General features: G+C 45.5%; 1 protein-coding gene across 3 annotated transcripts in view; it reads left to right on the top strand.

Moving 5' to 3' along the window:
• The window catches only part of BRINP1 (BMP/retinoic acid inducible neural specific 1), a 96,825-nt gene extending 76,773 nt beyond the window's left edge, over positions 1-20,052 (top strand). For all 3 annotated transcript variants that reach the window (XM_048822894.2, XM_048822892.2, XM_048822893.2), the window contains 3 exons: positions 6,764-7,000; positions 11,342-11,564; positions 18,422-20,052. In XM_048822894.2, the coding sequence (XP_048678851.1) occupies positions 6,764-7,000; positions 11,342-11,564; positions 18,422-19,562 (1,601 nt within the window). In that variant the 3' untranslated portion in view covers positions 19,563-20,052. The remainder of the gene's footprint in view (positions 1-6,763; positions 7,001-11,341; positions 11,565-18,421) is intronic.
• The last annotated feature ends 1,086 nt before the right edge of the window (positions 20,053-21,138 follow it).

Raw genomic sequence — 21,138 nt, 5'->3', positions numbered from 1 at the left:
CTGGCTAACTGATTGGTCTCAAAATGTAACTGTAAACAGGCAATCATAATTGAGTGGCTCTGTTTCCAGTGAGATCCTGCGTTCTTGGCCCTATGGTATTTCACATTTTTTACCAATGACCTGGAAGAGACCATAAAATCATCACTCATAAAGCTTTCAGATGACACAAAAATTGGGGGAATGGTAAATAATGAAGAGGACAAGTCACTGACACAAAGAGATCTGGATCACTTGGTAAACTCGATGCAAGCAATGTGCATTTGTATATGGCTAAATGTAAATGTATACATCTAGGAACAAAGAATGTAGGCCATGCTTACAGAATGAGGGACTCTATCTTGTGAAGCAGTGACTCTGAAAAGAAAGATTTGGGAGTCGAGGTGGATAATCAGCTGAACATGAGCTCTCAATTTGATGCTGTGGCCAACAGAGCTAATGCAATCCTGGGATGCATAAACAGGGGAATCTTGCATAGGAGTTGAGAGGTTATTTTACCTCTGCATTCGGCATTGGTGTGACCACTGCTGGAATACTGTGTCCAGTTCTGGTGCCACAATTCAAGAAGGGTGTTGATAAATTGGAGAGGGTTGAAGAGCCACAAGAATTATTAAAGGATTAGAAAACGGGCCTTATAATGATAGACTCAAGGAGCTCAACCTATTTAGCTTAACGAAGAGAATGTTAAGGGGTGACTTGATTACAGTCTATAACTACCTACATGGGAAAAATATTTATTCAATCTAGCAGAGAAAGGTACAGCATGATCCAAAGGCTGGAAGTGGAAGCTAGACAAATTCAGACTGGGACTAAAATGTACATGTTTAATGGTGAGCGTAATTAATCATTGAAACAATTTACCAAAGGTCATGGTGGATTCTCCATCACTTACAATTTTTAAATCCAGATTCGAACAGATCTGCCCTAGGACTTATTTGGGGGAAGTTCTCTGGCCTGTGTTATGCAGGAGGTCACACTAGACGATCACAGTGATCCCTTCTGGCCTTAGTATCTATGAATACTGAATACAGTCTCACTCAGACTCCCATAATCCCTAGAAAGAGAGATGTGGGAGGGGAGGAAAAGGGGGAGATGGTTGGGGGAGACTGTGATGGTCCAAACGGAAAGGGAGGAACAGAGGGAAGGGGAACGAAAGAGAGAAGAGGGTAGTGGTTGAGAGGGAGAGGACAGGAGAAGGCTGACAGAAAGAGAAGAGGAAAGGTTGAGAGTCCAGACAGGGAAGGAGGAAGGTACTGGTTGCAATGGAAGGACAGACAAGTGCTCGCTCCTGGGATGCGTCTCAGCTGTGTGAACTGGCGCAGAGAAGACTCATGGTGAGAATAACAAGCTAACCAGCACACACAGTTTACATGCTACAACACAGGGCAAACCCAACACCGGCCAACCCAGAGCTAAGGGAAAGGCTCAAGGGCAGGGAGGAATGGTCTCCTTTTAATAAAGCAAAGTGACCTTTAAAGCTACACCTTAATGTTATCCACCCAATCTGGAGGGCGGTTTGCTGAATAATTATTTAGGTTCTTTTCTCTCCTCTCCAGCTGCTTTGTGAGAGCTCACTAAGAATTAGTCACAGGGCTGCAGGTAATGAATCGTGACTTAGTCTACTCTGATCTGATTAGCAGCCAAGCATGAGCCGCTGACAGAAATCTGTGTTCCTGCCATCATGTCGCTCTGCTCGGAGGCCAGTTCAATAAAAGAACAGTGTCTTCATGACAGAGAGGATTTCTGATTCCCAACCAGCTGGCTGCAGCCAGACCTTGACTGAAGCCTCCACGTGAGAGCGTCCCATTCTCAAGGAAGTGCCCGAGCCCCTGGCAGTCATAGGCCCAAGATGTAATGTTCAGATCCAGAGCCAACATGCCTCAAAGGTCATAGGAAGGCTTTGGTTAGGCCCTTTACAAGATATAAGGGTCAGCTGCAAGATTTAGAACTGGATCTAAATGTCCTCAAACATCAGAGTGTCTGAGTCTAGGCCTGATCCTACCTGGAATGAGTAGAAGCATTCACTGATGAAAGAGCATGCGTGTGCGTGGATGGGTGTCAGAATGTATGCATTCATGTGTGTCCGCATTCTTATCTCTTTGGCGGGCTCTACGCATTCTTGCCCAGCTTCCTTGCAGGCTGTAAGGGGTTGAGCACTGGCTGATTCTGTTACCGATTGGAAAGGAATTGGCTGCTGGAGGTGTTTGGCTCTGTGTGGCAATGCTGGAGATTGCAAGCAGAACTGGCCAAAAAATGGAATTTCCATTCTGTGGGAAATTCTGACATTTCAAAATTGGTTTTCATTCCGAAACGGATCCAGAATTTCTAAATTTCCAGCAAAACAAAAAGTTCCCCAGACCATTCATTTTGGAAATATCAAAATGCTTTTCTTTGATAGCGTCAAATCTTTTCGCTTCAATATGGGAACCATGTTTCCTTTTGATAACATCAGCACAGTAACCCAAAACACTATTATATTATATTTGTGTATTATATCTATTCAAATATTTAATATAGGGGAAAAGTCAAGACAAAAGGAGTTGAAATGAGAAAGTTGAAATGAAACATTTCAGCATCACCTTAATGAAATGAGAAAGTCAAAACAATTCATTTACATTTTCTCCCCATCCACGCATTTCCCACAACACATTTGGATCTCAGCAAAACTGCATTTTTCAAGAGAAAACTGTTCCATCAACATTTTTGTCACTCGGCTCTAATTGCAGGGCTCTGTGAAGGTGCCTGCATTGTTGCAATATGCTTTTTAGATATGTCCAGGCCAAGGCCAAAACACCTCTCCAGGAACCCCTTCCAGATGAATTCAGGTCCCTTCCCACACCAGCTCCCATATCCTCTCTCTGCTCCCTCCAGATTTTAAAGAGGGCCTTTGCACTTCCGTGTGTCAGACATTCGGCCTGTGATTGATCCTGACCAATGGGTTACCATCTAAGGTGTGCAGTCTCCCAGAAGCCTGGTGGGTGAGAAAGCACAGGTGTGCATACCTGTCTCTGGTCTGAGTGCACCTCTGCGTGTTTACGTGTGCATGTGAACAGGAGTGTAGGGGTGTGTGATTATATTCCTACAACCTTAACATTCAACCTCCCCTATCCGGGATTTCCTAGCCTGGAGGATAATCTTTGTGCATTGCAGGGAGTTCCCGTAGAAAGGCAAACACCTTCAGCAGGATGGGTGGAATTTTTAAGCTGCAGAGCTGTATTTCTTGTGTCCAAGTCCGCGTTTTGGAAATGCATGCATCTGAGTGCATGAGCCAGCCAACCATTTAAACGCGTGCTCATCTTTAAGCCACATTAGTAGTTGCATTGAAATCAATAGGACGGCTCATGTGTTTAAATGCAAATACATACTTAAGTGCCTTGATAGATTGAGTCTTAGGCCAACTTTTAATCAGGCCTGTACTCACTAAGCGCCCTTTACACCACACTGACATCATGAAGGGGCCTGTAGAAGGGTGAATTGACTGCTGGTGAACCCCTCATGGCTGGGTGTGTGGCTTTCCTCATCCAGCACACACTCACGGCTGGGTGTGGGTCCCTCTCACCTAGCACCCCCTGCCGATGGTTGCTCTGGCCCTGCAATGGCTTCTCTTCTTGTCACTCAGTCCTCAGCCAGGGTCAGCCACAGGATCTTGCTTCGTTCCTGTGTCCTCCAGATACCTTCCCTCCCCCCGTCAGATTTCCTTCTCGCCATGCAGGGCCTCCCTGTTTCCTCAGGTCTCTCTACTTCCACAAAAGTGACTGCAGAATTCTTCACTCTCTGCCTTCTGCTCCACACTGCTTCTCTTTGTACCACTCCCCAGCTAGGCTTCATCTTTAATTAAGTCTGGCCTACCCTCTAGGAGCAACCGGGTGGGTTAATTGGCCTGTCAGGCCCACATTAACCCTTTCACCACCTGTCTGTGGTAGGGACCCCAGCACCTGGTCTTAAACTGAGTGTAAATGAGTTTACACAGTGTAAAGCATTCTTAGTGTAAATGAGCATTAGGACCTGCTAGTGAGCATTTGTGAGGATGCACATATTTCTATGGGTGTGTGTAACTATAGGCGCGTGCATGTATTGTATATGAGGGGGTGTTTGTTTGAAAAGTATTTCTGCATGTTTGGCCATGCAGTATACGTTGTGTACATGCATGGGGATGTGTATGAGTGTACATTTGTGGTCTGTAAGTGAGGGGGAGATGAGTGTCAATCAGAAGTGCGCACCATGTGTCTAGCTATGTGTGCATATGTACAGGGTGGTTCCCCACAGGTTAGCTGGGTTGTTATGCATGGGAAAGCAATCCCCATTAGCTGGGATGGGGAAGCATGTTGGTGCTGCTGTCCAACTAAGGTTAAAAAAGAAAGTTTGGTGAACTGAAAAGCATAACAATATTTTAGGCTTTGCATGGGATCTCAGATGCCAGGACAGGCCATTCCGGTAGAGTGTAGACAAAGCACTGAGTCAAATCCATGGAACCTAGATCATTCCTTTAGGGTCCATGGAAGGTGATAAGTCCAGCTCATGGCTAGCTATTGCCCCAGGTCCTCAGTGAATCTAGGAGCCCTCAGGGTCTCAAAGATCTTTCTCCAGATGCTTTGAAAGTCTTAAAGTCCTTAGCCGCTCCGTGCTCACTTTCCATTGCCAAGGCAAGTGGAGTAAAGTCTTGGAGCCTGGCAACTGGAGATCTTCGCCTACCTCCAGTACTGAGGTTTGAAAAGGAAATTTCCTTCTATAGATGGATAAGATGATAGTGCAGGGCAAAATCCAGCAAGGTGCTGAGCACCTGCAATCCCTTTTGGAGTCAAAAGGAGGAGTCCTGAGGTTCTTCTTGAGACCCATCCCAGGAGAGATCAGTAGGACATGCAGGGGCTCACCCTCTTTTTGTATTTGCCCCATTGTCTGATGGAGCTCCCCCTGACACCCACACCAACCCTGATTCTTGCAGAGAAGTAGTCACGAAGGACGTGGTTTTCAGAGGTGTGGAGAATCCATAATTTCCAGGGTAATCGATGGTGGCTACAAATGCTCAGTACCTCTGAAAACCAGGCCCCAAACCCTTTCCTCATGCATGTGTCCCAAATATTACCTCTGGCTGAAGACAGCACTATATTTATTCTGCCCGGCAGCTGCCACTGCTCTGCGCTTGATTGAGAATTAGGTCAGACAATTGGACAGCTCACTGCCAGTGGACATGGCGTTCTGCATAAACCATGTCTTGTGCACAAGGGGGTAAGAAAAGGAGGTCTGGGATGTCCCCTGTGCCTTGGTTATTCCCCAGTACCTGAGCTATTCCGTCCTGCACCAGAGAAGGGAAGAGCGTCCATTAAAACGAGCACTGATGTGGGTTCTCAGGAGCTCCCAACCACCTTTCTATCACCGAGAGTGCAAATGACTCATCCCAAAGACGGGGGCTGAACTCCTGAATGGGATCACAGCCCTCCTGCCCTTTCTCCACAGTTTCATCCTGTGAATTATTGTCTTATTTTCATTCCACTCCAATGAGCTGTCAGCGATGGATACTGTAATTCAGAGCAATAGAAACACAAACAGATCGGTAATTGACCCGTGTGCCTTCATTACACTGGAGTTCAGCACTGCTGTTCAAGCCATAAACTCCTTTATCTGCCAGTCTGAAATCCCTGGGCCTTTTATGAGGAAAGGCGATCAGGCCAGGCTCCTTCACTCATAGTTATTGTTCTCCCCTGCCTCATGCATTGCAGAAACTGACACAGTCTGACAAGCAGAACTTATCAGGTACAAGGAAACAGCTGTGAATCCTATCGGGCCCCAGGCCGTCTGCAGGGAGTCCACAGACTTGGGCTTTAACAGGAGAGCACAGAAAAATATCTAGAGTGTGTGCGCACGCGATTGTGTGTGTGTGTGCGTGGAAACGGGTACGTATGTAGGGCTAGATTCTCAGGATTTGTAAAGTGTCAAAGCTACATTGAGGTCAGTGGAACTATGCCAGTCTCCATTAGTAAGAATGTGGCACATACTCAGTGGGACGTGGGCTCCAAAATCCCTAACCACCAGTACAAATCCCGCCCCGTATTTTTTCTTTCTTGTCTATGGTAATTCTTTCTGTCTACCTCTCTCTAGCCTTTCCTTCATTCCATCTTTCTTGCCTAGGTCCGACATTTCCACACCATGAGAGATATTTAGTTTCCAACAAAATAGGTCGGAACGGCATAACGCTCATTATGGGTGAACTAGTGCTTGGTGGATGAGGCTGAAAAAATCCATCCTAAAGGCCAGCACTGTGTCCCAGGGTGGAGCATACTGTAGTGGAGTCTGGGGTTGAGTTGAATAGAGACAACCTCCCCCCAGTGTGGGATAGAGGGGACTCTGGAGTTGGGGTACAGAGGCAGCCCCTCCCAGGCAGCTCTGTGAGGCTACAGGTTTTTAGCAGGCTTTTTCTAGCACCTAATAGTATAACAATGTCATTTTCACCTACAGGACTCCCTCCTTATGTCTCTTCTTGCAGTACATACTGTTGTGTATTTTCCAAGGCTTTTGAGACGATACCCCACGCCATGACCTCCTTAAGGCCAGCAGATGCAATCAGATCTCAGCTCACCAGTTGCAAGGCGCTTGAGGCATAAATCTTGTACCCCAAATTCCTTGCTCATGATAACTAGGGAAGAAATCTTATAACAACTTTTAATGCCTCTGTGTCACCTTCCCAAGCTGTTAATGAAACAGGTTTAAAAAAAGGAACAGCAACCCAAAGCATTTATTTTCACATTCCCTGCTCTTGTCTCCGCGCCAGGTCTCCAGATCATCTTCCCTCAGTATTTACAGGAGAAATTTGTCCAGTCTGCGTTGAGTTACATCATGTGCAATGGAGAGGGAGAGTATGTGTGTCGGAACAGCCAGTGTGGCTGCCAGTGTGCTGAAGAATTCCCACAATGCAACTGTCCCATCACCGACATTCAGATCATGGAGTACACGCTGGCAAACATGGGCAAGTCCTGGACGGAAGCTTATAAAGATCTGGAGAATTCAGGTAACCAGGGAAAAGGGCTGTTTTCCAGCTTCTGTGGTTTTGTTGTTGTTCTTTTAAGAATGAGAAGAGCAAGAGCTGTTAGGAAAATGGGTTTCTCTTCCAGAAAACATTTTGACCTTTCATTAAACACTCCCCACCCACACTGGAAAAAACGAAATATTTTTGGTCTCATATCTAGAAGATTTTGTTTTTCAAATGTTCATTTTTTTGGACAAAAATTGGAATATTTTCATGTAAAGCAGACACTTTTCATGAAGAACGTTGTTTCGTAGAAAACCCAATGTTCTATCCAAACCCAGTTTTGATGGAAAATTTTTTATTGGCCCTGCTAGCATTCCAAATGGTCTATTTCATCGTTAAACAGGAGCGATATTTAGCTTCATTATAGATTAGCCACAATGTAAATGGTGCAGAACATATCTTTAGCTATCCTGGAATTACACACTCCTTATCGGTGTACTGGCAGCTCATGTGCATATATCACAGGGCAGATTAAGGCCCTCTGTGACAGAGGTGTGCTGTGGGGAGATGCGGCGGGGGGGTGAGTGGGGAGAGGGGGAGCTCTATCTGAGTGCTGGTGTCTGGTGGCCTGAAGTTCCTGATTTTTATGTGGTTTAGTCTGGTGGTTTTATTGGTGTTTTGTCTGCATGATGCTGGTGTAACATAGATCTGAATTGGGCCCCTTATTAGGCTTTCATAAAGCATAATGCTTTCAGGGGCTCTGGGTAGGATGCCGGGGCATTGGCCCTTGTTACACCTGTGGGGAAGGTACAATAAATGCTCCACCCAGCAGTCACTAGAGGGGTGGAGTTACTGCTCCTGCCCCTGCCTGGACACACCCCTTTTAAAGTGGGAATTAATCCATGAAGTGCTCACTGGTCCCCTCCTCCCCACACTGCATGCACTTGTTAGTGCAGCCAAATTATACCTGCCTCCAGCGTGGGAATGCAAGTTGTCAGGAAGGGACTGCCCTCCTAGGGTCTTTCCTTTTGGGGTTGTGTGACATGACATGCACCCAAAGCAAATTTGGAGCACATTTGGCTTTTGGCCAGCTCTGCTGGGGGTTTGAAATGAATGGTGTTTCATGCAATTTGGTGCTTAAGTCGTAACTGCTCTATTCAGGCTCTGAATTGACAAATGTTCCTTTGTCCAATGAGGAAATGGTGCAAGGCCTTGGATAAAATGCTTTTTATGAAAACTGCCCTGGGCTTGGGGGAGGCGGGAGGGAGGGCCTTCACAGCATCACAGCCATGCTTCTCAGCTGGTCCTTTGTTACTCATTGTTTTGTAGGCTCCTGACCCCTTGATGGTCTAACCTAGGTGCCCTATAGTGGGCCTCAACTGATCTGCCAAGGGCTCATCTATAGTTCAGAGCCTGGAAAGTGTGCTCACTGCTGCTCCAAGTGGTTCTGCTCCCACACCGATTTTATACCGAGGAACCATTGAGCCAGATCCTCAGCTGGTGCAAATCAGCATGGTCAATGGAGCTATGCCAATTTACATTTCCCAAGGAGCTGACCCAGTGACTTAAATGGAGTTGTTCCTGATTTAAATTGGTATAAGAGGAGAATCAGAATCTCACATCCTAACCATTGTTGTCATTAAAGACCCCAGACATATTTTGAAAGTGTAGAGGTGTTAAAACTGGTCTGAATTGGTATGTTGTGTAGCAGTGTGCACTTAAACTGCTGCCATGTTCCTTCCCAGAGGTGGATGCCTTTCAATGATGGCTGAAGTGACACCTATTTGTACTTTGTATATCAAATTGGTACATTTCAGTCATCAATTTGTTACATTCCATATAAAGTATTCCTTGAAGTGGAAAGTGACATTAAATCTAAGGTTTAATTAGCATTTTGCTTCACTGTGTTAATAAAACTTCCTTATTTAGTTGGTCTTCATCCATGGAAAAAACATTTTGATGAAAATCTCCAATATTATCCCTTAGGCCTTCTTAACCAAAATGGGAACAGGGAACTGTGAATTTAAGATGCACATGAGCTTATGGCAGTGGAGTGCAACTCAAAAAATCTACCCTCAGTTCCTGCTTCTGCCACAGATTCCCTGTGTGATCTCACAAAGTCATGTGAGAGCAGATCCTCAGTCGGTGAAAACTGGTGTGGTTTCTTTAAAGCCAATGAAACTATACTGATTTACACCAGCTGAGAGTATCCCCCATAATTGCTGTATGCCTTAGTTTCCCATCTGCAAAATGGGCATAATAACACAGCCTATTTCTATCTTGTCTAATTAGTAGAGCTGGACAATTTTCCTTCAAAACTGTTTTGGATGAAAAATTGCGTTTTGAGTAAATGTGGGGAGAGGGGGCATGTAACAGTGTCTGCTTTCCTTGGAAAATTTCAACTTTTCATTGAAAGACTGAACACCTGAAAACCACAAAAATGTTGGCTGAAATCTAAACAAAAATTATTTGGAAATGTTACCATAGTGCCTCATGGGAGTTGTAGTTCAGGTACCTTATTCCTCCATTCTCCTCTCTAGGCTGGGCTCCCCAGCCAGACAACATCTCCCATGATAAACCAGAGCTGTGGAACTCCCATGATACACTGGGTGGCTCAAAAGGGAAGACTGTGGTACATTGTGGGAGATTTTCTGTGGGGGAGGGAGGAATAAAATTCCAACCAGCTCTACAACTTAGAATGCAAACTGTTTGGAGCAGGGTTTTTCTATTATGTGTGTGCAGTGCCTGGCACAAAGGGGTACCAACCCCAGCTGGAGTTTCTAGGTGCCATTTTAATACATATAAATATTAACTAAGAAACTGGTCTTCTTAAAGTCAACCTTAGCTTTTGGCACCAACACCCTGCAGCTTTTATTTTGCTGGTTTTGTTTTTCTCGAGTCTTGTGCTGCTGGTATCAGCATACACACAAAGAACTCAAATTTCAACCCCTCGTCTCTACAAAATCATGGCACATCCATCATCAGAGAGAAAAGAGCTCGGCCTTTCACACAAGCCGTCTTTGGAGGAAATTGATTTGTAAGGGGCGGGAAGCAAAAGCAGAGCTTTTATTGCTAAAAGGTACTAGGTATAATCAGTGTGGTCCACAGAAGCAATTATACATGATGATAGTTTCAGAGGACAGGGGAATGGGAGGGAGTCATTTTAGGGGGAGGAGGAGAAAGGGACTGAATGCCACATTATAAATTGAGTGGAATGCAGATGACTAAAAAAGAAAATCTCCCAGCTGCCTTTGGGGAAGGATGTAGGAAACCATATGTCCTATGGGCTTTATAGTGTGGTGGTAGTGATTATTTTTTATTAGGTGCTCAGATTGTATGGTGATGAATATCTATCTACCTCCCTAACTACCTAATCAGCTAATACATAGACTTTCTCTATTAGGCTGCTAGATTTGAGTTAGAGGTTGAACAATAGGAAACGTACAGTGGGGAAAAAATATTGATTATAGTTAAGGTCAGGTTTGGATGATTTAGTAGGTGATTGGTCCTGCTTTGAGCAGGGGGTTGGACTAGATGACCTCCTGAGGTCCCTTCCAATCCTGATATTCTATGATTTGATGATCAAAAAGGAACAATTTTTCATTTATTTGAAAAATTTCAAGAAAATCTCTGTAGAAAAGTTTTGGTTTAGAAAATGTTTGCTTCTTGGATTTTTTGCTCTTTGCTTTTTTCCCTCCCTCTCTCTTCTCCCTCCCCTTTTTTGATTTTGCCACCAAAAGAGAGAAAGGAAAGGGGGAATACATGAAAACAATAAACTGAAAGACAGAAAAAAGTGACGACATTTTTCATTTTCTGGTGTGGTGGGGCAAAAAATGGAAAATTTCAAACAAACCAAATTGATTCATGAAAATTTCTGGATTTGAAAGAAAGGCCATTTTTAAATGGAAACATTTTTCACTTGAACATTTTTTAAACAGCTCTAATCTCCACATTTTATCTAGTGGAATCCCCCATCCCATATAACTAGGGCCTTGCCGGGAGCCCTTCCCATTTAGCAGTGGCAGGGTGGGTACAATCCCACAATGCCTTTGGTGACCCGCCCAGGTTAAGATCCCATGCCCTGGAGTATTAATTCTCCATCTATGTCCTGCTGCTGCAAGTATAAATGGAAAATATCTCACCCATAACATGCATTGGCTACAAATCCCCCCTTATAATAGCAATGACAACCACAGAATTAGGGGGCTTCCTGGAGGATAATGACAAACCTGAGGATTAATGCTCATCAGCTTGCTTCAGCTGGTCATTAAGGCCCTACTGCACCTTGGCTGTCATTGCTTCAGTAGCTAGTATTAGGTCTTGTGCCCCCAGTATAGCATGAGTCACTCAAAGACTGTCACTTTGGTTGTGTGTTCCTAGATGAGTTTAAATCCTTCATGAAAAGGCTACCTAACAACCACTTCCTGACCATCGGGAGCATCCACCAGCACTGGGGCAATGACTGGGATCTTCAGAACCGATACAAACTCCTGCAGAGCTCCATGGAAGCCCAACGGCAGAAGATCCAACGCACTGCCCGCAAACTCTTTGGCCTCAGTGTCCGGTGCCGGCACAACCCTAACCACCAGCTGCCTAGAGAAAGGTATTTTTACCCCCACCTCCTGTGTCCATGGCAGGTGCCCCTGCTGATGGCCTCAGTGAGGAGCACAGTGGGGGGGTTGTTTTGTTTTATTTTTTGAATACTTGGTGCCTCTTTCTTTTACAAAGCTCAGAGCAATGCAGAGCAAAACTGTGGACCTGGAGTGTCTCAGACCCTGGTGACAGAGCTACAAATGAGAGCGTGAAAGAAGGAGAGAGGCATGCTCAGAGTTATTGAGGAAATGGGTGTCCAGTCACAGCTATAGCAGCTGTCGCTACTCTATAGTAATGACTGACTCCTCCCAGCCTTTCCAGGCGGCGGGATTTAGAGCTGTCTCCCACCATCTTTGGAGTTCTGTCTCCATGGTTTCAATGAACATTTCTCACCCTGTCCTAGCTCTTGTCTGGAACTGAGGAGCGATGCTTGAAACCCTGGAAATAATGAGGCCTGGCGTCTTCCAAGTCTCTCTGGGAGAGGATGGGCCAAGTTAGCATTTGTAGATGAACTGCTTTTTTTCACCAGCTTAATCAGCTGTCTGTTCTATTTCGAGAGATAATTAATTGGCTAACTAGAGGCTCTTGTAACTATTTTATCCATAGGGCAATGAGCATTTTGAGTTTTCACTTAGCCATATACAGTCCATGTAATGCTTCCAGGTCCCTAAGGCATCTTTAATCACAGAGGATTTTTGTGCAGGTGGACGATATCCCAATGAGGACACCAGGGATAGTTCAAGGTTAAAGGATTTTTATTTTCTTCTGGAGAACATTTTCAAACTGACCCATCTAGACGGTTGGCTAAGTCGTTACAAACAAACCTGGCTTACGCAGAAGTAACATAGACATTCATATATTATCTTTGAATCATGCATCATCACCACCACCACAAGCAGAAAACAATACCTAACAAATATGCAGCCAACTGTGCTGATACAAAGCTTTTATATAAATATGTCGTTAGCATTTCGCTTCTATTTTAAAAAGCCAGCCAGGCAGAAAGGGAGCCTCCAACAAGCACTATAAAAGCTGGGTGAGGGAGGATGAAATGGATGCTGGCAGCTGAATTTTTAACTGACTGATGTGTTTGATTTGTTTAAGTCAACACCACCAGGCATATTATCATTTCCACTCTTATGTGTCATTCCGCATTTGTACTAAGTTGGGGGGACTGGCTCGGTAGACAGATATGGAGAGAGAGGTATGTATTTCAGTGCTCTTTTTATTGGGGCTAGGAAACATTCTAATTTTCTAATTGTACACAGTTCATAGAGACAGATGCTTATCATTCATGCCACTGGCTTTGAAAGGATGGAAGGGTTATACTAACAGCATGTCTCTCTCTCTTTCTCTCTCTCGTGCACAAAAGCATTATAGAAAAGTACATTGTATATTCAATAGCAACCTAAAGGAGAGAGAAATAGAATTGCCATTCACTGCCCTCCTTCCAGAAGAGGAAGTGTTTCCAAGAAAAAGAGAGGGTAGAGATTTTTGTAATTGGAATGATACCACTCTGACCTTTGTCAATAGTGGAGAAAAAGAAAGAAAGAAAGAAAGAAAGAAAGAAAGAAAGAAAGAAGACAAATGTGTAAAGATTTGCATTAATCTGCTGTTTCTTAAAAGTACATTGTCCATGTCAGGTTCATAGGTTTTAAAAAAGAAATGACTCCTTAATTCTTGTAGCCTATATTAAACCATGTAGTAATGTATTTAAAATTGAAAACTGAATGGGCACACGTAAGTTTATTTTAAAACTTTAGAGTTAATACATAGTACACACAGAGGACCATCCATCCCGGATGCTGGCCTTATTGTCATTAGCGAAGAATACATTTCACAGTCTTTAAGAATGAAAATAGTCACACATACTTTCACTTCACTATGGCATCAAGCCATCATGGCAACTATCACTTGATGAGAAAGAAGGGGCTGATTCACAAAAATATTCAAATCCTCTGTCCCCTTTATTTGTCAATGAAATGTTGACACAAATGTGTAATCAAATGTTTAATTTCACATTGTAACTAGCGCACATAGCTACCATCCCACATTTCCCCCAGACCTGTCCTTCAGCCTTGCCCAAAGAAAGTGTTTCCAGAGGGTCAACAAATCTGAACTCTTTTAAACCAGAGGGAGGGGAGCGAATTATTCCAAAGCAAAGGCCCCTCAAAGAGACCACTCTGCCTGCAGCTCCCTTTCATCTCTGGTGATGGGTCGTTCACTGGTCTCAACTGCAGCCAGGTGACACAAATAGACAGAACTGACAGAAATGTAAAGAGCTAATGCATGCACCATGCATGTTGTGTGTAGTTTGTATTTTGCATTTGACAGGGCTTGAAGAGCAAGCACTAGACAAGTCAGTTTATTGTCCCTCTCATTTTCTGGTTCTAATGTGCCAGCACAATGTGTTTAGTGTTCACAGCATTGCAGAGCGATTGTTTGAATCTGACAACAAAAAAACATGGAAATTTAACCCCCACTTCTAACCTTCTGGGGGGAGGGAGCAAGAGACACCCATCCAAAACATATTGGTTTCCTCTGACATTTGCTTTCAGATGGTGTCTGTCTTTCTTGATTGTTTCTACATCTGTCTATCCAATCTCTCTCTCTCATTGCACCTCTTTCTTTCATGTCTATAGCTTGTCCCTAGGCACGCTCTGGGTTTTGCTTCTTATTTTATTTATTTATCTATCTATATATCTGCAGCTATCAGCAGATGGTATTTTTTCCCCTGTCCTGCTTGCATCTCCGTACTGCTGAGACACAGAAAACACTGTACCATCATCTGCTCCCTTCCCATTACCACTTCATAATGCTGATTTGGGGAAGAGGAAAATTGCTAGTTTCCAGATCTTGGCTGAGATGCCTTTCCTGTTCTTCACAGCTTCCTCTTGGATGGGATGCTCAGAGAGAAAGTGGGTGGGAAGAAGGGCAGTCTGCATTTGTACAATCCAAACAGCATCGAGGCTGGACTAGGACATAGGCCTGTTTCCCACACAATGGCAATTACAGAATCAGATCACGGTCATATTTCTCTAATTCCTATCAGGTCAACTCTTACTATTCTGGCTTATTTCTGTTTATCTTATGTGTGTGTGTGTGGCAGCTATAAATTGGGCTTTTCATTGCAGTGAGCCATTTGCAGCCCAGACGAATATCCGTGTAGAGCATCTTCTGAAATGTGCTTGGTCACACATAACCAACCTCCTGCCCCTCTTAGTCTCTTGCACTCACTAGAGTGGTTTGACAGCAATCTAATTCCACCGACTTCAGTGGAGTTACTCCTGATTTACACCAGTGTAAGTGAGCTCAGAATTAGACACAAAGGGCCTGATCCCACATTCTGTTCCACCAGCTTTACATCACTGCAATGCTAATTAAGTCAGTGGAGTTACCTCCATGTAAAGCCAGTGTAGAGGAGAAGAGAATCAGGCCATATATTTATGTGCACAGGGAATCTTTGAGTGCATGATGCACATGGAAGGCCAAATTCAGGCCTGGCATAAGGAAATCAATAGAGCTGTGCTTACACCAGAGCTAAAATGGGCCCCTGATGTTAAGGTAGGTATAGGCATATGTAGCTGTTAAATCATGTGTAGTGTATTTCTCTCTATTATTTGAAGATAAGAGTGTGCATGGTGGTTATTTAAGTCTATGTACAGTGTATGTGTTTATATATTTACAAAACCCAGAGACACAGTCTGACATTTATGTTGGCACATAGCGTGAGTGCATGTGTTGCTTTACAAACACCATAACTGCCCAATCAACTTGCAATGAACCCCACCTCTACACATACACCCACTGCATAAACTATATTCTCACCCATAGCCCTGGCGTGGTTCCTATGTCCGTGCAGCCCTTTGGCCTCTCAATTCCTCTTCCTTACTCATGTGTTAGTGGCTCGTGCTGCATGATGGGTATCACTGGGGCTGGGGAGTCATTGATACTTAGCTTCAGCAGAAGCCCCTTCCTCTCTCTTCATTGTCAGATCAAATTCACTCCGCCAGTTACTCTTTACCAACCGGCCAAGAGGCTGGTTTCAGCTTCTTCTCCAGTGGGCAAATTTCTTCCTGCTCTGTGGGGCTGAGTGGCCATCACTGCCAGTGCCGCTTTATTGCAGGATGTGTCCCCAGCTCCTACCACACCAATGCGTCTCCATAGCAAGATATATGCCTACGAGCGTTACTCGAGACGGATCAGCTGTATCCCTCTTCTGGCACCGAGGCCGGTGCAAGGGCAGAGGGGAGACAGCTTATGGCACTGCACGCACACAGAATTGCTGGGCAGAAGAACACTCTCGCCGTACCCCTAGCCTGGAATGCTCCCTACACCAGGAGTCCTCAGAGGGCAGCACAGAGCTGGTGAAGCCAGCTGTGCACTGGGGTCAGTGTAAAACCTGGATCGGATTCGCTTTCCTTTGCCTGTTCCCAAAAGGGTCACTCCCTGGGGCCTTGCCCCACCTTTTAGCACAGAGCAGGGACACAATTCAGGACACAAACCGCATCCGCTTTCCATCTATATGGCCCCGGTCCCTTGCGAAGAGCAATAAATGTGTTCTCCCAGCAAGCCTAGGGAAGGAATGCCCCCACGGTACAGACAGGGAACGGAGATGCAAAGAGATGATATGACAGAGCCAAGACTTGAACGCCTGTCTTTCAAGCCCCAGCCTGGTGCCTCATTCCTGAGTTCGTCTTGCTGCCCGTGGGCTCCTCTGTTATAACTGTCATGGTGGAAATTGCAGTGTAGGTGGGAGCTTGGAATGTCTCTTTAAGACACCATAGCTGCTGTGAGCCTGGCAACCTGTGATTTCCCATTGTTGCCATTGAGCGGGGAGTTCCATCACAGGAACCTCGTGCTTCATCAATGAGCCTTTCACCCAGGCAGACAAAAAAACAATTTGGCAGATGGGCGGGTTGTTTTATTTCCCATGCACATGCTCTAATGCTGCAGTTTTATATTTAGATTGCCACGTACAGCAGAAGCAATGAATTGTGCTTCCTTGAGGGGAAGGTGATCCACCTATATTGTAGTCAGGAGGTCAAGTGGTTAGAGCACTTCAGGACAAGGGGGACATGGATGCTGACTCCTTCCCTGACTCGAGCATAGTGTCCTACTTTCCAGTCAGGACAAGAAAGTGACGTTTTAGATGTCAGTGTCTTGTTTCCAAGTTCCCTAGCCTCTCTCTGCCTTTTCCCACTCTCAGGACAGTTCTGGTTAGCTGTTATGGGGGGGAGAGACCCTGGCAGCTTCATGCCAAGTGAGGAATGTGCTAATGGTCCCTTCACACTTCTCAGCCTTCAGCATTTTCCTATTAAATCATTTCACTTCCCTGTCCCTCTCAGTTTGAGCCTTTCACTCAGTTTCTTTCTGCTTTATATCCCCACCCCCCTTGCATGGTTCTCTTTTCTACCCCCCTTCTTTTTCTCCTTTTGTCAGTTTCTCTCTTTCCATTTGCCTTTTCTCTCCTCTGTTTTATTTCACACTCCTCCTTAACCTCTCCCTCCTTCCCTCTCTGCTTCTAATTCTTTTCCACATCTCTCCCCTCTTCCTTATTTATATCTTCCCTTCCATTTCTCTGTCTCCTCCACCTCTCTCTCCCTCACCCCTCCCTTCTCTTCTCTTCTCTTCTCTTCCTTGAGTCCTTTTGCTGTTCTTTGCTGCTATATCATTTAATGCCTTCTTTGATACAGCTCACAGCTTAATGATTCTTCGGCGGTCAGGCTATGCAGGTGCCATGAATTTCACTAATCCAGCTCTGAGAGCCTCTGTCCATAATCACTCCTCCTGTTCTGCAGGGACTGAATCCTAATTTGTCATTAGCCAGTCCTCTCACTACAGCCCAATCAAGAACGTTTTTTGCCCAGAGGAGACAATGAAGTATTCATTAGTGAGGGGGGAGGGGCAGCTGCACAAGGAGTTCTGGGGAGGGCTGGTTAGAAAGGAGGTACTAAGCGGTGGTCAGTCAGAAAGACAACATTACGGGGTGTTGGAGAAGCCATATATGGGGTTATGGTCTTGGTCATTAAGGGGGATTCCAGGGATGGAATACATGGAGGCTGTTGTATCTATATAGCACTACGGGGTGGGGGGACAGTTAGAAAGAGGAGGTCCCTGTGGGCAGTAGTGGCTAGTTATGAACTGAGGGTACTGCAGTATGGAGTAATAGGGGCAGGTACTGAAACTGTGGGCATTTAAGGATGAGGGCATTATAGCAGGACTATGACCACACACCCAAGCCTCTGGCTTCTTTTCTGGCATCACTCACCTGTGCACCATCAGCTGATCAAGGGTCCAGAGGGGTTTGCCTCATTACATTGTGAGCTCTTTTTTTTTTTTTTTTGAAAAGGGAGGGATAGCAAGGGGCTGGTTAGGAGGATGCCCTGAGTCACTGCCCAGTCTCAGCCTAGAGAAGCTGTTATAACCTGCAGCAGTTGGTAATGATCCTCAAGGAACCAGCTGCCAGCTGGGGATAGTGAAAGGGGCCTTTCCCTGCAACCCCTTGTTGGGCTTGTCAGTTCCACTCCCACTAATGACTCATGGACACTGGTGAACCCCCAGCAAGAAATTGAGGCCAGCTGGTCTTTCTTTTGCATGGTCTGTGCAGCGCAAAGGGAGTGATGCAGGATAGGGAATCTGCCCCAGAGCTATTTCTTAAAGGGCATTTATCCTCCAGTGGAGGAGGAGGCTAATTCTCCACCTGGAAGGAGATTGGACCAGGATGTATCAAATGCCAGACGCCAGAACATGCAGCTTCTGAAACCCTGCCTCACAGACCCACCCCACCCTTAATAGGGGCGCAGCTTCAATTGTAAGAGCCCATCTGTAGCCTTGAGGCTAAAGTTCTCGTTTTCCTGTTTGCAGGACAATACAGCAGTGGCTTACCCGGGTTCAGTCCCTGCTCTACTGCAACGAGAATGGGTTCTGGGGGACCTTCCTGGAGAGCCAACGGAGCTGCGTGTGCCACGGCAGCACCACCCTGTGCCAACGCCCCATCCCGTGCATCATTGGGGGCAACAACAGCTGCGCCATGTGTAGTCTGGCCAACATCTCCCTCTGCGGCTCGTGCAACAAGGGCTACAAGCTGTACCGGGGCCGCTGCGAGCCGCAGAACGTGGACTCGGAGCGCAGTGAGCAGTTCGTCAGCTTTGAGACAGACTTGGATTTCCAGGATCTGGAGCTGAAGTATCTGCTGCAGAAAATGGACTCCCGCCTCTACGTGCACGCCACCTTCATCAGCAACGAGATCCGCCTGGACACCTTCTTCGACCCCAGGTGGCGCAAGCGTATGTCCCTCACCCTGAAGAGCAGCAAGAACCGGATGGACTTGATCCACATGGTGCTCGGCATCTCCCTGCGCCTATGCCAGATGCGCAACAGCAGCCTGGACCCTTTGTTCTTTGTCTACGTCAACCCCTTCAGCGGGAGCCACTCGGAGGGCTGGAACATGCCCTTCGGGGAATTCGGCTACCCGCGCTGGGAGAAAAGCCGCCTCCAGAACAGCCAGTGCTACAACTGGACCTTGCTGCTGGGCAACCGATGGAAAACCTTTTTTGAGACTGTCCACATCTACCTACGCAGCCGGACTCGGCTGCCCTCCCTGCTGCGCAACGAGACGGGCCAAGGGCCCGTGGACCTCTCTGACCCCAGCAAGCGTCAGTTCTACATCAAGATCTCGGACGTGCAGGTCTACGGCTACAGCCTGCGTTTCAACGCCGACCTGCTGCGCAGTGCTGTGCAGCAGGTCAACCAGTCGTACACCCAAGGTGGGCAGTTCTACTCCTCATCCTCCGTCATGCTCCTGCTGCTGGACATTCGGGACCGAATCAACAGACTGGCCCCCCCCGTGGCGCCGGGTAAGCCCCAGCTGGATCTGTTCTCCTGTATGCTCAAGCACCGCCTGAAATTGACCAACAGCGAGATCATCCGCGTGAACCATGCACTAGACCTGTACAACACCGAGATCCTCAAACAGTCGGACCAGATGACAGCCAAACTCTGCTAACCCAGACTCTTCTGTGGACACATCAGTAACTGATCCTTTCACTGTATAAAAAAAAAAATGAAAAGAAAAAGGAAACAAGGAAAGGGGAAAGAAAAGAAAAGAAAATTTGTAAAATGTAATTAATATACGGAAAAAGGGGGGGGGAAGAGGAAATTCTTCATTTGTTGGAAACTAAACCCGTTCTAGCAGCTGTATAAAACTGCCAGGCATGTTTGTTATTTCTATAATCCATCATAAATGGGTCACATCTTACTCTCTCTCGACCTTGAGGGTGTTGCTTGTTAGGACTCAGGTGCTGCAAAAATAAATCCGAGGGAGGATCAGAGCTGGGGGAGGGACGTTTCTGTAATGAATTGTAAAGATTTCTGCTATGCAGGTGCCAAGACAAACCAACCAACCAAGAATTATATTTAAATGTAAAAGAACTGCCATTATTTCTAGTGGGAGTAAATGGCCAAAAGATAAAAGATATTTCTTCTGTTGAGGTTTATACCAGCTTGATGTTTAATTATTCACCCCTCCTGTGATGAACTTTGTCTCTGGAAGGGAGGTGATGGCAGTCCTTTGAGAGTAATAGCTGTGGCTTGCATGCACAAGGAGGCGGGAAGGACTACATTTTCCAAAGAGACTAGGAATTGGGGTGTCTCCATCTTCGGGTGCCCAACTTGAAATATCTTACCAGTGGGCCGGTGCTCAGCACTGTCTGAAAATCAGCCCCTTTGAAGGACCAGGACCTCTACTGGGGCAAATCCCCAGCTGAGCTCCATTGACACCATTGATCAAAACTCCATTGAAGTCAATAGATCTATGACAATTTACCCCAGCTATACAACTGCAGCTACACAAATGCAAGTGTCTCGAGTCAAGCACCAAAGAACAGAGACACTCAAAATCATTAGTCACTTTGGAAAATATACAAGTTGAGTTTTTTTCACATATACGATATACACAATCGCGCACACACAAACATACACAGTCCCTTTTTTGTCCCCCCTTCTCTATACAAACAATATCCAGGTTTCGTCTGCAGACACTAAACTCTTTGCCCCATAAGAAAGAGACAGATTGTTGCAAACTGTCATCAAAGTGACCTCAACATTTGAAAAAAAGAAGAAGAAGAAGAACAGAACAGACCAATCTCCCAAAATCACAACAGCAAAACAGAAGTAAAATAGGTTGAATTATCAAAATGTAACTAGGCTGGGTAAAGTTTTGCACTGGGAATATATATTTCTATTGTTTTTCAAAAATCCCACAGAGCAGATAATTGAAGACTCAGGGCACAATCCACAACCCACTGAAGATGGGGTGGGGGAGACTGATTTCAACAGGTTTTGGTGAGGAATCACCAAAAAATAAGGCGGTGTAGTGCCTAACAGGAGAAATACAGCTATTTGACCTGGTCATTTTAGGCAATAAAGCAGTATCTTCGAACAAGCTGGAATTGAGACCTAGAGACAGACCTGAACCTAAACCGTGGTTCCTGAGCTGCTTTGTGTTTTAATATTTCAGCTCAAAAAAGTTCAGATTTGGACCCTGAACCCTGAAATTCAGAAGTGTTTGGATCTACGGTTTT

The sequence above is a fragment of the Caretta caretta genome, chromosome 16 (genome assembly GCF_965140235.1).
Source record: "Caretta caretta isolate rCarCar2 chromosome 16, rCarCar1.hap1, whole genome shotgun sequence".
Classification (NCBI taxonomy): Eukaryota; Metazoa; Chordata; order Testudines; family Cheloniidae; genus Caretta; species Caretta caretta.
The sequence above is the reverse complement of the archived record's forward strand: the minus strand, read 5'-3'. Positions and strand labels throughout refer to the sequence as shown.